The sequence below is a fragment of the Felis catus genome, chromosome A2 (assembly GCF_018350175.1).
Source record: "Felis catus isolate Fca126 chromosome A2, F.catus_Fca126_mat1.0, whole genome shotgun sequence".
Classification (NCBI taxonomy): domain Eukaryota; kingdom Metazoa; phylum Chordata; class Mammalia; order Carnivora; family Felidae; genus Felis; species Felis catus.
The window spans coordinates 917,501-933,037 of NC_058369.1; the positions used below are offsets into that span (position 1 = coordinate 917,501).

General features: G+C 64.2%; 1 protein-coding gene across 6 annotated transcripts; it reads right to left on the reverse strand.

Moving 5' to 3' along the window:
* Positions 1–3,241: 3,241 nt before the first annotated feature.
* On the reverse strand, positions 3,242–13,867 carry MBD3 (methyl-CpG binding domain protein 3). Of its 6 annotated transcripts, none has more exons than XM_023243038.2 (6): positions 13,712–13,866; positions 8,597–8,756; positions 7,834–7,971; positions 6,943–7,033; positions 6,455–6,632; positions 3,242–4,906 (listed from the first exon to the last, which is right to left on the reverse strand). In XM_023243038.2, exons 1-6 carry the CDS (start codon positions 13,723–13,725, stop codon positions 4,708–4,710), a joined length of 780 nt encoding a protein of 259 aa, XP_023098806.1. In that variant the 5' UTR covers positions 13,726–13,866; the 3' UTR covers positions 3,242–4,707. The 6 variants fall into 6 exon arrangements, with proteins under 6 accessions (XP_023098806.1, XP_023098796.1, XP_044898868.1 ...); XM_023243028.2 differs by having other exon boundaries at positions 13,616–13,740; XM_045042933.1 differs by lacking the exon at positions 3,242–4,906 and adding an exon at positions 5,170–5,985 and having other exon boundaries at positions 13,616–13,746.
* Positions 13,868–15,537: the final 1,670 nt, after the last annotated feature.

Below are 15,537 nucleotides of genomic sequence, written 5' to 3' on the forward strand. Positions count from 1 at the left end.
AACTGACTGAGCCACCCGGGTGCCCCGAAGTTTGCCCTTTTAAAGTAGACAGTTCAGTGGCTTTTGGGAAAATCAAGGACTTGTGCAGTCATCACCGCTGTCAACTTCAGAACATTATCATTACCCAAACAAGACACCCTGTCCCCACTAGCAGCACCCCCAGCCCCCGAACCCCCAAGCCCCTGGCACCCATGAATCCACTTTCTGTCTCTACGGATTGCCCTCTCCTGACCTTTCACTTAAGCGAGTCCCGCTCTGGCCGTGTTAAGGGCTCTCCGGGCAAACGGAAGCAGCAGGGCCCACGGAGAGATCTCTAAGGGGACACAAGGGGACTGGCTCACGTGGTTATGGAGGCCAAGAGGCCCACGGCCCGCCGTCCACAAGCGGGAGCCCTGGGAGGGTCGTGACCCGGCCGGAGTCTGGGGGCCTTGCCTTGCGTGCGCTGCGCAAGACGGCCGTCTCAGCTCAGGAGGAGAAGGCGACACCGTTTTGTTCCATTTGGGCCCCTGGTGGACTGAGCGATGCCCACGTTGATGAGCGAGATCCCTCCACGCTGCCTGCCGGATCAGATTCTCACCCCTTCCAGACATGTGCCTGGACGCACCCAGAACTAACGTGTCCCAGCTACCTGGACATCCCTTGGCCTCGGCAAGTTGATGCAAAATTAACATCATGTTTGGAAAAAAAAAAAAAAAAAAACAAACCCACGGTGGCCTCTTGTGGCTGGTTCCCTCCCTGAGCGTCGTGTTCAGGGTTGTCCGCGGGGCAGCCGGCCTGGGCGGCTTGCGGCCGAGGGACGTGTGCGTGCGTGGACGTATTTTCTGCATCCATTTATTTGTTGATAGACCCTTGGGTTATTTCCGTTTTTTGAGTGCCTTGAGTCTCGACCAAGACTTGCCCAGTCTTACTGGGGATGGGGGTCTGGGCAGCCCCCTAGCAAAAGCAAAGAGCCCCTGTTCTAGACTTTTTTTTTTTTTTTTTAAAGTAGGCTTCATGCCCAAGGCGGGGCTCAGATTCATGACCCTGAAATCAAGACCTGAGCTGAGATCAAGAGTCAGGCACTTCAGGGGCGCCTGGGGGGCTCAGTCAGTTAAGTGGCCGATTCTTGGTTTCAGCTCAGGTCATGATCTCGTGGTTTGTGAGATTGATCCCCACATTGGGCTCTGCGGTGACAGCATGGAGCCTGCTTGGGATCCTCTCTCTGCTCCTCTCCCCTGCCCTTGCTCTCTCTCAAATAAATAAATATTAAAAAAAAAAAAAAAAAAAAAAAGTCAGACGCCCAAACCAACGGAGCTACCCAGACGCACCTAAGAGTCTCTGTTATAGAATGTGTGTTAGAACTTTCCAGATGACAGAACGTTCTCCGTCTGCTCTGTCCAGTTCAGTAACCACCAGCCCCGTGTGTAAGGAAGGGGCTGTTTAATTAGTTGTAGCCCGTTTGAACTGAAGTGCCATATGTGGCTGGACCGGACCACTCCAGAAATCTGAGCGAGCTGGTCCCTCTGCCCCAGTCCTGCCACCATTTGACTAATAAAATCCCAACTTGTTTTGTTAGGAGTCACTGCCTGAGGTCACCCGAGGCTCCCTTCCTCCTCAAACTCCGTGGGTCCTGAGCTCGACCAGCTCCAGGCCTTGTGCGGCCACTGCCGGCCTCCCCGAGGGACCCGCACACAAAGGCCAGGCGGCAGGAGCGAGCTCGGACGGAAAGGTGAGATGGCCAAGCCACAGGGGCCAGGCCACGCCGGGCTGCGGGCTTCCCGAAAAGACCAGGGATCTTACTCCAGGGTAATGAGGTCGGAGGCAGAGAGACGGATGGATCCGCGCTGCTGGCTGTGACGACGGAGAGGCCACGGGCCAAGGATGCAGCGCCTCTGGAAGCCGGGGAAGGGGGAGATGGGGCTCCCTGGGGCCCCGGCCCTGCCCACGCCTGGGTGTTAGGACTTATGGCTCCAGGACCGTCAGGGAATCGGCGTGTGGCGATGCGTCACAGTGGCCCTGGGAGGCCCTCGCGGTTCGGGAAGTTCTATGCCTGCCCCGGACTGGGGACAGCTGGGCACCCGGTGGAGACACGGGGGTGGTTCCGGTCTGCAGCGTGGATATCCCTGAGCTGATGGCACCGACAGCGTGGATATCCCAGCTGATGGCACTGGGAGAGTTTGGAGCCGGACGCATCCTGGGACTTGTGGCCCGGGATCGCCCTCCTCAGTCCTTGCACCACAAGTCTCTCCGGGGACAGGAAAGAATTCAGGAGGGGCCCTCAGGCTTGCAAAGAGCCCCAGCTCAAGGTCAGGATGGGCTCGGGGCTGTGTGGAGGCCCTACTGTGGGGCGGGTAGCATTTCACCCTCGCGCCACTGTCCCAGTCCACTGTGTGGACAGACACGTCTTCTGTACCCACTCATTTGTGGATGGGCCCTCGGGCAGGCACCCTGGACACTGTTCTCGCTCCTGAGGTCCCGAGGTCAGTGGCCACTCAGGGACTCTCTGGGCCTGGGGTCAGGGAGACGCAAGTTCTCCGCCAGGCCGGATGTCTTTCCAGCTGGCGCCCCCTGGCAAGGTGCTACCCTGTGCCAGTTTCCCTTCCGGGAGCTGGGCTCTTCCAGGAGGGCAGGACTGACTGCAGAGCAGAGTGAATGCACGCGGAGACAGAGCAGGGTGTGGGCGGGAGAGACAGAAGCCCCATGTGGCAGGGGTGTGGAGTGGAGGGGCTCCGGGCCCAGGCTCCAGCTGCAACGCGGGCACGGAAAACCCAGCAGGGGATCCGGGCAGCTGCCTCCCTGCTACCCCAGGCAGGGCAGACCGTCTGCTGCCCGTAGACGCGGGGCAGGGCTGGCCGGGCACCGGGGCTGGCAGGGGCCTTATCATGCAGGGCCCCAGTCCCCAGTCCCCTTGGGAGCCGGCCAGGACGCCCCCCACGCCTGAGACTTGGGCTTTCTCCGGTCCCGGCAGCAGGGGACCTGGGGGCTCTGAGGCAGTCACAGGGACTCCTCCGGGCAGGTGCTCAGCCCTCAGGAAGCCTTCACCAGACAGGCTCTTTCACCAAAAGTGGGAGGAGCTTCTGAGGCCCGGGGGGACTCCGCCCTCCCTGGGAATGGCCACCGGGGTCCTCGGATTCCCCAGCCCCCGTCTCCAGCCCGTGATAAGGCAACAAACACAAGAGCCTGCGCTGAAGGCCCAGGCGGGGGTCCACCCTCCCTGGACACAAAGGCCCTAGGTATTCAGAATTAAACCAAGGCCGCAAACCACACTCACCGAGATGGCTTTATTCAACGGTTGCCCACCGACAGGGTGCCTCCCGGGCCCCCGCACTCAGGCCCGCACAGGGGCCAGCCCCGGACGTAGCTCCCTCTTAGTGGCCGTGGCCCCCCGGGAAGGGCAGGATGGCCCGCGGCCTCGCGGAGGGGCCTTCCCCCCACCGCCCCCCCCCGGCCGGCATTGGCACCACAGCTCATGCGGGGCACCCCGTGGGTGGGTCTCGAGGGTTTGTGCTTTGACTGGGCTTGAGAGATGCTGCCGGTCTGACATCCTCGGAGGCGCAGGTGGCTCCCACCTCCCCCACCCCCTGCATCAGCCAGGGTGACAGCCGCACGGGGCAGCGACCCGGGGCCTTCCCAACAGTCTCAGGCTGTGGGGCAGGGCCGGGCAGGGACAGGGTGGCTCCCCTCACCCAAGGCACTCAGGGTTGGAGGGGACGGGGATTAAGGACCACAATTCTGACGCCCTGTGTCCAGGGCTCCCCGGAGGCTGCTGCTCGGGGCACCGGGCGCTCAGGGATGCTGGGCCGGAAAACACGCCCCAGGATGGGAACTCGGGAGAGCTTTGGCCCCGAGAGCCGGGAGTCACTGTCCCTGCTACACGGGGGAGGGAGGAGACAGGGAGGCAGTTGGCCGTGAGCAGTTTCTTTCTGCGGTGGCTGAGCCTCCGGCAGGGCAGGTGTCCACAGAGTTCACGTCCACGTGCAGCCAACACAAGGCTCGGGCCGTTACGCGGACGTCCCGCCTCATCCGTGTCCCGGGTTTACTGAAGGAAAACGTCTGGGTGGCCCCACTGCCTCCGGAGGAACTCGGGGCCATCATGGCTGGGGAGCCATCCCGCACCCCTTTCCGGAAAGGCCGGTGTGCTGGCCCTGGACCATCATCCCTCGTGCAGGGATCGGGGGCCAAGCCCGTTCCAAAAAACGTTTCTCTGGCCCCTCGAGCACCCTCGCAGGCCACCTGGGGGCAGCTGTCCTGTGTGAGGCAGCTGTGGGGACGAGGCCGGCCCCGAGTCCACCGTGGAATGACAGCGACGGCTCCAAGCGGGGGCCTCCCGCGGGCAGGGCCCGGGAGCGGCTGGCACTTCGGGTCTCACGTCCTCTGGAGAGGAGCAAGCGCGGCAGCCCGCCGGGCAGGGGCGGTCCTCCAGCCGTGCCCCCGGGGACCCCGGGGAGGGGACACGCCTGGGGAGACCTAGGAGGGGCCCCCTTCCCCCCGGGCCGGGCCCGGCCACAGAGCCCGGTCCAAGCGTGGAGACGGCGGGGTCGGCAGGCGGCTCCCCGCGGGCAGGGCCTCCGCAAGGACGGGGAGAGGGCGCCATCGGCGCCCTGGCGGGGAGCTGCCCTCCGGGGACGCCGGCACAGCCGCCGCCCCGCGTGGGGCACGTCCCTCACCCCTGCGGGCCCTGCCCGCGCGCGAGCTGTGGACCGGGACCCGCCTGGCCAGCGACCTGCTCTACACGTGCTCCGTTTCCTGGTCCTGGTCGGGCTCCTCCTCGTCGTCCTCGTCGTCCTCGTCCTCGTCCTCGTCGGCGCCCGTCTTGTCCAGCGGAGCCTCGCCGTCGCGGGCCAGCTCCTCCACGTGCGCCAACATGTCGGCCATCAGCGCCTCCTCCAGCCGCTTGCGCACCTGCTGTACCAGCTCTTCCTGCTTCCTGGGGACACAGGGGCTGCGCTGGCCGCGGCACGTCCCCGCCTCCGGGAAGACGGCGCAGGCCAGGAGGAGAGTGCGGGCAGGCGTACGTGGGCGGGTCACCTCCGGGGCCCTCTGTCCCGCATCCTGGCAGCAACCTTCGCAGAGCGAGCCGCCCTCCGGCTCAGCTTCCGTGTCCTACGGTCCGTCTCCGCCTGGGCGACCCCGGGGCTGGGGGCTCAAGTCCCCAGATGCGTGCCCCGCCCCCCCCACCCCCCCACCGTCTGCCTCTGCCCCTCCCAGCAGGCCCCGCAGGCCCGGCCGATGGGTCACCGCCTGTCTGCTTCCCCCTGGGGTCCAGCGCACGGGCGCACGGAGTCCCCGAACTGTCGCTTGAGTGGGGTTTGCAAACAAAAAGCAGACAACGGTGTCGGGTCACCGCACCCGGCCAGAGTGTCACTCGCCCCGTGGCTGATGGGAGTTTTGCAGGCGCACAATTCTAGGTGGAGAACGGCGTTCTCGGTCTTTCGGCTTCTGCTACCACAGCCTAGAAAGCCGTCAGCCCAGACTGTGAGAAGGCCTGCCTCCCCTCCCTCGCCCGAACGTGATCCGGCACGCGTCTGTCCCCGGCCCGTGCGGCACCACGCTGCCGGCCGCTCGTCCCCTCTCCAGACACGACCGAGTCCACTGCCTGACCCTCCCTCGGGACTGAGCTTCTCCCAGTTCTAGAAGTTCTGCTCAGCCGTAAACACCCATCTAGCCTTTCCGGACGGTTGCATTCTTCCCTTCTACCTCCAACTCCCCGGCAGCGCACTCCTCTGAGGGGCCGCGGGCTATTCCCGGGCGTCACCCCACGGGGCCTGGGGCTCTGCTCAGTCCTGCGGCAGGGCGCCCGCCCACAGGCCGCTCCGCCGCGGTTCCGGCCCCTTCTCTGTGTGGGGCCCACAGAGAGCCCCTACCTGCTCTGACCTCGGCTGTGTGTTCACACCTCGGTTCGAGAGGACACACGTTCCACGCTGCCGGCTCAAACATCTCCTCGCCGGGACGCCTGCCCAGATGGTTCCAGCAGACGGATGCCTCCCGCCACGAGTCCGCCTGCACCTGGACACCAGCTCGGCTGGGAAACCCTCCCGAGGCGCCCCAGCCCCCGGCCCAGCCTAGATCCGGCCGACATCCCAGGCCCCGGGGCGTGTCTGGGGCTCACGGCACTCTCTGCGGCCCCCCCGCCGGCAGGCACCCCGAAGGCCTCACGTGCCCGAGACGGGCAGGCCACACTGTGAGCCTGTCCACACGGGGGAAGAGCCACTTTCTCTTCCCAAGAACATTCCCAAACGGCAAGGATGCTTCCCGTTCCTTCCGCAGGCCGCCTCCGGTCTGCCCTCAATTGAAGACTCGCGGAAAAGCTCCCGTGGGTGCTTTCCACACCCGTGCCCTCGCGGTGACCACATCCGCTTCGACCCCCAAAGAGCGCCGGCGGAACAGCGGGGCCGTGGGGAGACCAGAGCTCTCACACACGGGGGCCACGCCGGCCACGGGCAGGAGCCGGACGGGGGCGCGCGCGGGCCGGTACCTGATGTCCTCGTCGGTCACCATGAAGGCCTTGCAGAGAGGCTGGGCCGTGTTCAGCCACACCCCGGGGTTCTTCTCCACGGCGGCCGAGAGCTGCCCAGTGATGGGCATGGTGCTGGTGTGCAGGGCGCTGGCGATGGCCGACAGCAGGGTCTCGTCCGTGCAGCCGGGTCCCACGCCTACCAGGGGGCAGGAGGGCGCTCAGCACCGGGCACCCGAGGCCGCTCTCCCTCAGCCTCTGGTTTCGCTCCCGAGTCTCCCATCACAGGCACACGATCCCTCTCGTGACAGCAGCAGAGGCTGTGACTCGCGGTTACGGCGTGCTTGTGTTTTTACGACGCGCGAGCAAAATCACACACGTCCGGCCTCTTAGGGACCCGCCCCGCAGGACAGCCCTCGTGCCGCACCCCCGCCACACCCACCCCTCCACCCCCGTCCTTCCCCTCAACCCCCCCACCCTGCCCAGCCCCACCCCTCTCCTGGGATTACCCTGCAGGCCTTTGGGGAGGTCCATGGTTTTCACGAGCTCCTCGGCGATGTCGAAGGCGTTCAGGCCACTCAGCTTCTTCTCCCAGAAGAGCTGCCACAAACAGACGTGAGGCCGGCGGACAGCCAGCTGTGCCCCCACAACAGGCAGCCGTGCCCCGGGGGAGAGCGGGGGTGCATCCTCGTGGAGGGTGGCAGTCCCGGCGTGACCTCTGACCCCCACACCTGCCAGAGCGCCTCGCTTGGGAACGAGGGTGCTGCTGGCCTCTGCCTGGTCCTCCCGGGGCCGGAGAGGCCCCAACCCGGGAAGCGAGACTTGCCGTCGGCATTGGCAGTCTATGGTTCCCAAAAGATGGCCCAACCCCAGCGGGGCAATGCCCCCCTCAAGCTGACGTTCAGAAGCGCAACGTCCACCCAGAGCTGAGCCGTGAGGCCCATCAGAGGCCCCGGGCGCAGGGGGATGGACCCGGTCAACCCACCACGACCGGGCACCATCGACAGGCAGGGGACGGACCCAGCAGCCCCTGAAGGTGCGTGGAGCTCGCGGCCACAGACGGCACCGGGGACTCTGGGGACGGTGCACTGAGAGGCGTGCTCCAAAGCAGGAGGCAGAGGACAGGTCTCTGAGTGGTTACTTAGTTGGCTACAATCCAAATGCCACCGAGGGCGGTGAAGACGGGGGGCCCCGTGAGCGGCTCCCACAGCCTCCTGCTCCCACCCAGGCCGCACGCCAGCTACGTACGGGCGTTTGTAAACACGCACAAAAGCACAGGTGATCGTGGTTTTTAGAAAGCAGGTTATAAGGCGGCACGCGTGCCCCCACAGGACGCAAGCCAGGCTGGCACACGGCGGCCCGGGAAGCGTGGGGGCAGGAGGCCGGGCCCGTGGGCTCACCTGTCGAGGCTGCTCCACGGCCTTCTGGGGGTCACTCTTCACTTTGTTGCTGGGGTGGTTGGTGATCTTGGTCACCGGCTGCTTGAAAATGGAAGCCGTCTGCCTGACGGGGAGGGCGGTGTTCAGGTCGGGCTTGCCCTGCAGAGACACACAAGCTGGCACTGCAGCCCCGGGGGCCTTGGCGGGGGCTCGTCCTGGGGGCCTCGGGGAGCAGAGCCCGCGTCTCTCGGTCACCAGCATACCCCGTGGCGTCCACAGATCTGGCCCAGACCCTGCCTACTGGCCGGGCACCTGTCCTGTCCGTGGGGCGTGGCCCAGAGGGCACCCTGGCATCTATCGGAGACTGGAGGACACACAGTGTCACCGGGCGCCGGCCAAACGTGTGCTGCTTTCTGGTCCCGCTGCTGGGCTGGGCGACAGACTGTGACAGACACGCCAGAGATAGCCAGCGGCAGCGGGCCCGTGGCCTCTCCCAGGGACAGAGTGCAGACGACATCTTCCCTTCTTTCTCCTTTTCCGTGGCTTCCCAATTTCCCTCAACAGACAGGACCTTAGCGCGACTCAGGACGAGTGGAAACCTCTCTCTCCCCACCAAAAGCGTTGATTTAACGTGTTTCTTAAATTAGGTTTTGAATAAACCCTAAGCCCAACGGGGGGCTCAGACTCATGACCCTGAGACCTGGACTCCCATGCTCCACCGACTGAGCCAGCCAGGTGCCCCCAACAGTGGCTCTGAACGGCGAGCCCGAGGCCGGGCGCTCACCTTGACCTGGCTGGAGGAGTCGTAGCGGACCCTCTGCCGGCTCCGGCTTGCCTTGCTCATCAGCAGCTTGCCCGTCCGGAAGTCAAAGGTGCTCAGGTCCATGGAGCCGCCCAGGTAGCGGGCCAGCTGCGGCTTGCTCCGGAACTTCTTCCCACTGGGGCTGCGGGCAGAGAGGGGGTCAGCGGCGGGCAGGCGCGCTGGGCCGACCCCTGACCCCAGCGCCGCCTCTCGGCCAGGGCCCCCGGCAGACGCCGGCACCGCGGGAGGAACGCACCGACGGGACAAGGCCGGGGCCCAGCCCTGGGAGCCCGGCTGACGTTTCAGAACTCCCAGAAGCAGAATTAGGCCATGTTCTGGAGAAAAGAACCCGGGATAGCAGGTGCTCTAACAACAGTCTCCTTCTCGTGGGTACCACGTCGGGGACTGGGGTGTCCTGGGGGTGGGACCCGTCAGGAAACTGGAAGACCAGGTGCCACGAAGCCCCAGCCGTGAAGCTCTGCGCCCTTGCTCACCTTGTGGACGGACCGGGGGCCACCCGCCTGTCTGGGAAGCTACGGACACGGAGCACAGGGCTGCAGTGCCAAGGAGCTACAAAGGACCCGCACGGGGCCCGGAGGCGTTAGGGACGACAGCTGGGATCGCCGACTGGCGCGGTCACTGTGGACAACTCAGGCGGCTCCTCCAACGACCGGACGGCAGCCCCACGCTCAACATCTACCTCAGGCTGGGCAAATACACGTCCACGCAAAACTGCCACCCGGAGGTGTTCGGAGCAGTGGGGTTCGTAGCAGGCACGAAGTGAAAACAGCCCAACTCTCCGTCGATGAACAAACATCATGTGTCCACTGCACAGTAACGTCCCTCGGCCGCCGGCAGGAGCGAGGCGCCCACACCCGGTGCCCCGAACGCACGACGCTCAGGGAGGGAACCAGACACGAGAGGCCACGCGGGGGTGTGAGCCCGCGTGCGTGAAGCGTCCAGAACGGGCTCATCCACGGACGGGAAGGGGGCTCGTGAGGGCCGGGGCTCCTCTTGGGGGCAATGGAACGTTTTAAAGTTGGCCGTGGTGATGGCCGCATGACGGTGACATACCACAATCTATTGGCTTGCACACTTTAAGCGGGCAGGCTGTGCGGTCTGCGGCTCGCCTCTACACTTGTGTGGTCCCCAGCAGGCCTGGTGCCTCTCCAAGCACGTCACTGCTGCCAACGCGATGAGCAGTCACTCTCGGTAACAGCTCATCAGTCTGAGATCGGTGAGGGTTTATTTTGTTCCTCTCCCCGGAAGAGGCTCTGGGATGAGCCCCCGATTCAAGCAACTGCCTGTCTGCTCCCCGCCCCCGCCACTCTGCTAGGGACAATGGAGGGTCGTGGGACCTGGTACGGCCAGAAGGAAGCCCCTCCTAGGACGCCAGGACCCCAGCGCGTGGCCAGCTGCGCTCTGGGAACCCCCACCAGGAGCTCCGCACAGGCAGGGCTGCGGCTGCAGACCGTGCTGTTCCCCTGGGCCCAGGCGCCCAGCACGGAGAGCTCCTGGCGGCCCGGGGTCCCAAGGCTGCTGGGGACTCTCCGGGAAGATTTTCTTTTCTAGGACGCTGTGCTGGTTGATGCGACCGGAGCCTATGGTGCCCAGGGCCGTGGGAAGGAACCTGGGTCAAATACAGCCACACAGAGGGAGGAGGGGACCCCACGAAACACTCGCCAGCATCTCTGGGCCTCCAGTCACCTGCGCTTGCTACACGAGAACAGGAAGTAGACACGGGGCACAGAGAAGTGGCTGCTTAGAACTGGCACGTGGCGGCATTGGGCACTGGCGGCTGGGGGGTCTGGGGCTCTCTTGGAGAATGTTCTAAAACCGACTGTGGAGGTCGCCGTACCCATGTGTGAAAACTATTCAGTAGCGCATTTTAAATGGGTGATCTATGAGGTGTAGATCCTAATCTCAAAAAGGGTGTTAAGAAAAAACAAAATAAGACAAAAAGTGCGTTAGTAGATCCCAGATGCTGGGGGAGGCGGGGGGGGGGCAAAGCTAACAGGCACAGGCCTCATTTTGGGTAATGGAATGTTCTAGAACTATGTAGTGGTGATGGCTGCACAACTTTGTGAATGTACTAAAAACCACCGAATAGGACACTTTTAAAGGATGGATCAGAGAGAATGTGGATTATGTCCCAACTTTTAACAAAGGTTCTAGATATCTGTATTAACAGAGGAAGATGCCCCTGATATTTTATTGAGAAACACACACACCCACACCCCTAACAACCCTGGATTTAACAAAACTGCACACATAGGAATAAAAGAGCACAGACCAGGGGCTAGAAGCATGGGGACGGAGTGGGGATGGAGGGCTGCGGGCTGGCCCCTGTCAAGTGGCTGGCTGTGGGGACACCAGCCAGCACCTAGCCCAGAGCCTCAGGCCAGAGGAGATGGACACAGGCCCAAAAGGCAGCCCCCCTTCTCGTCTGTAGAAAGGGCTGCTGTGAGGGTCGCCTGGACCAGAGAGTGGGCACTGACACCCGTGAGGCCCTGACAGCAAAGTGCACCTGCTTACAGCCAACCTCACCCTGCTGCCCAAGGAAGGGGGGAGGGGGCGATGTGCTAAGCACCTTCTGCTCTTCCTGAGCAATGAGATCTTCTGGTGGATTCCTCTCTACTCTACACTCCTCCAAAGAATGAGCCCCGAGGACAGGGTACTAACATCCCACAAACCTTCAGCTTCCGGCCTGGGCAAAACTGTCACACGGCGAGCTTATTTTCACAGTACAGAGGAGACGCGGCTGCGGCCTGATGCTCCCTCCGCCCACCCCCCAATCTCAGCAGAGCCCAGGCTTCGAGCTACAATGATGGGAGTGGTGTGAGGTCACCCCGCCTCTCCTGAGTGACAATCTGGCAAACCACGCACTCGCTTCCTCCACTCTCTGGACAAGGAAATCGAGATCCACCGGTTCCTAGGGACAAGGCTTGGACCCCAATCCAGGCCTGACTCAAAGCCCTTGTGTTCTGCCTTCCCTCTGCATTGAGAAAATTCGAAAAGTCCATCCGTGCTCTTGCCTGGTTGCCCGGTTGAGCGGGAGCCCCAACAGGTGAAGAGGCCACAGACACATGTTCCACAAAACATCACGGGTTCCCGATCACATCCCCCCACAAACCTCCCACCCATCGGGAGGGAAGGTGACACCCACCTGCCTGGTGGGTCATCCAGACCAATGACTTGGGGATGGCGTTGGACCCTACCCCTTCTTCCTCCCCTCAGGCCCACCTCTGGGTTATCTGTCCGGCCCATTTGGAACTTTTCCCCGCTGCCGGAACCCCAAGCTCAGGTCTAGGGCCTCAGAGTAAGGTCCCATTTGGCCGAGGCCCAAAGAGGCCCACACACAGGTGGGGAAAAGAGGCAGAGCAATGTTATTCTCAAGGTGTTCCGGCCCTGCTGACCTCGGCTCAGCCTCCCAGGTTCTCTGCACAGGATGCCCTCTGCCTGGAGAGCTCCTCCCAGCTCCACTGTCAGTGCTCAGCTCCGTGTCACCTCTTCAGGGAGGCCCTCGCTGAGCTGCCCCAGCCTCAACCCAGCACCCCATTACTGGTCCTCACAGACCCCTGGACTTCTCAGCGTAGGTCACCACCTGTAACTACGGGAGTAACAGGGTGCCAGCTGATGCTGTCACCCAGGGGAGGAAGGTCTCACTCCCATCTGACTGAATGGCCAGGACCCAGCAGGTGCCGCAGAGGGTGTCTGTTAAATTAACAAAGGGCTAGAGCTAGAGAGACCCGCTTCTTCGGCCTTCACACCTAAAAAGAAAAGCCGACACACAAGCATGCTTGGAATTAAACTAAGCAGGTGGCTCCCAAACTGAGACCTCCTCACTAACCCAGCAGGACAGAACCGCAAAGATTCAGGCTTTTTCAACAGTCAGAAAGAGAGTCACGTCGCAGACCGCAGCAGTGGACATGTCCCCAAGAGACGCTGCTTGTGGCTCCACGAGGTCAATGCTGGAAGTCACAGGGTCCTTGCTCTTTTTGGAACCCAGAACCTGAGCGGGTACCGGACGAGCTGCCATTCCTTCCCTGCTCACTTCCCTCACTCCTTCCCAAGCGGGGCTGGCAAAGGCCCACGAGGGACTCAAGTGCTGGGTGGACAGCACAGCACTCCCGCCCCTCTAGGCATCACCCAGGCAGTTTCTGGGCCCTTGACCAGTGGCACGACCCCCAGCACCGGCCCGCCTTCAACACGTGGCGGGTGTCCCTCTTTACTTTGTTAGAGACCTGAACGTGCCCACCCAGGATCCTGAAGCAAGGGGGAGAGAGCCATCGAAGCTGGCTCAGAAACAAAAGCATCTTCCACCAATCGGAGAGAAAAAAGGAGGGAGAAGGAAAACAGCAGGTGGCCAACTGTCTGCGGCTGGGCTGCCAGCCGCCCACTAATTCTTTATTCCGCCGAGAACCTTCCTCGCCATCCCTCCCCGGCCAACGGCAGCCCCTCCTGGCAATCTGGGGGAGGGGTGCTCACGAAGTCTCGCGCCTCCTGTCTTTGAGACTGGAGGGGCCACGACTCACGGGAGCGGCGGTCTCGGAGGGGGCCCGTGGACGGCGGAGGGGCGGCCCTTTCGAACACGCGGCCCCGGGGACGGCCCCCGCCACCCCGGGAAGGGCCCCGGCCCCCCAGAGCGTCCCCGCCTCGGGCTGCGCGCGCCCCGCCGATCCAAGGGAGAGCCCAGCCCCCACCCCCGCCTCCCAGCGGCGTCTGGCCCGCGCCGGGCGCCCCTCGCCCCGCCAGCGGGCCTGCTGCGGCCGCGGGAACAAAGGCCACCGCCCGCCCGGCGCCGACCCGCGCTCCACGCGGCCGCGGGAAGGGGGGGCACGCACGCGCACTGGACTGGGGCCGCCGCGCGCCGGCACGCACGCACGCACGCACGACGCACGCGCGGGCCCAGGCCGCAGCCCGGGTCGAGGCGCCCAGGCCGCCGCAGAGGCCGCTGGGAGGCGCCCGTTGGGGCCCTGCCCGGCCGGCACGTTCATTCACCTATAGTAAAAGACATCCCTGTGGCCGGCCGACAGCCCCGACCTTCTGGGCACTTCTTCCCTCTCCCAGCCCTGCGGGAGCGCTGGGCACTCCCACCTCTTCCGCTCCATCGCGCCCGGCTCCTCGGCCCGCCGCCGCCGCCGCCGCCGCCGCCGCCGCCGCCCGGACCCCCGCTCGCCGCCGCCGCCTCAGCTGCCTCCGCTGCCGCCGCCGCCGCCACTTGCCGCGGCTGTTCCGGCCCGCGGGCCCCCGCCCTCCGCCCCCAGCCGGGCACGCGCCGGCTTTGCCGCCCTCTCGGCCCCCTCCCCGCGCTCGCCAGCCCCCGCTCGGGGGGCCCGCTCCGCCCACCCGCCCGCGCGGGGCCCCGTGCTGCGCAGGCGCCGCGCGGGTCCCACCCCGCGGCCGCCGGCCCCGCCCCACGGCGGCGGCCCCAATCAGCGCGCGGCCAGGGGTGGGGCCGGCGGCGGCGCGCGGTCCGCCCGCCCCGCCCCGCGCCTGCGCCCTCGGCCCCACGACCGGCCAGCTGCCGGACCGCCCCGCGCCCGCGCGCTGTCCGGTCCTGGGTTCTGCCTCTCGTCCCGTGCCCCAGGTCCACGCTCGAATCCCGGGCTACCCGCCCCAGTGTCGGCCCTCCATCCGTCCCACCGTCCCCCTGGTCTCCCAGCCTCCGGGCACCGTCGGTGGCCGCCGCCCTCCACGCCCCAAATCGCTCCCACCGTCTTTCTGACGCCTCCGAATCGAGGAGTCAGCCCCCCTCTCCCGGCTCCACCTTTAGCACGGCGGCCTTCCGTCCCCGGGTCTGGGACCTTCCTACGGAATCTCTCGCCTCCACTTTTGACCCCTCTCCCAAGCCCTTCCTGGCCGCGGCGAGAGGCCCGGTGGATTCCCCCTCTCAGCCCCTCCTGTGGCTGGCCCAGGGCGGGTGTTGAAGGAAAGACGCCTGAACGAGTGGACAGGGCTGTGACCAGTCCCGGGGGAAGGCTAAGTCTCCCGACGGGCCTGACCTGGCGTCCGGTGTCTGTGTGAGAGAGGAGCAGGGCGGGGGGTGGGGCCTGCTCGGCCGAGGACAGCGGAGGGCCGGGGTCTTCACTGCCCTGGAGCCCTGTGATCACGCTCGGGTCGGAGCCAGGTCCTCGTCGGGCAGCCCCAGACCACCGCGTGGAGGGCAGGAGTAACTCGTTTACTTCATGTTTTGAGGTTAAGTGCAGCTTCTGACAGTTCCTTACGCCTCCTTTCCTCCTGCGGTCTCACAGGTAAAAGGGCAAAGCGGTCAGGTTGGCAGGCTGAGCGGTCACCGCGCAAAGCTGGTTTGGGCACTGTTTCCTGGCTGGAGAGTTCAGGCCAGGACCCAGGACTTCAGGACCCTGGCCTTTGTGGAGGGCAATACTCGTAACTACTGCGGGTCTTTTTCTCGCTTGTACGATTTTATGTTAAGAACTAGTTAAACAAAGGTATGGGTGGTTATTGCAGTCAGTGAACCCACGTGAAGGCACATAAAGGAAAAGGTATGCACGTTCTTGTGTCAGAGGCCCCTGGTACCGCTCCCAGGCCCTGCTTTCTAGTTTTGGGGTGCATATCCAGAAGTGGGATTGCTGGGACACGTTGTAATTCTAGGTTTAATTTTTAGAACTGTCCAACTGCTTTCCACGGCACCTGCCCCATTTCACATTCCTGCCAGTGATGCATGAAGGCTCCCTATTTTGCCACATCCTTGCTAATGTTATTTTCTGGGTTTTGATAGTACAGTATTGATGGATGTGTACTGTGGGGTCATAAGATTTGACCTGAAGAACCACCATTGAGGGGCGCTGCCCGGCTGGCTCAGTCAGTGGGGCATGTGACTCTTGATCTCAGGGTTGAGTTAGCCCTACATTGGGTGTGGAGCCTACTTATAAACAAAACAAAAAAACCAAACCACCACC

Excerpts from the sequence above, each read along its gene's own strand:
- MBD3 (XM_045042933.1), bottom strand. The coding sequence starts at position 13,725 with ATGGAGCGGAAGAGGTGGGAGTGCCCAGCGCTCCCGCAGGGCTGGGAG. Across the intron at positions 7,972-8,596 it reads ACTCCTCCAGCCAGGTCAAG|GGCAAGCCCGACCTGAACAC; the intron begins GTGAGCGCCCGG and ends GTGTCTCTGCAG. Across the intron at positions 6,633-6,942 it reads CCTCCCCAAAGGCCTGCAGG|GCGTGGGACCCGGCTGCACG; the intron begins GTAATCCCAGGA and ends GCCCCCTGGTAG.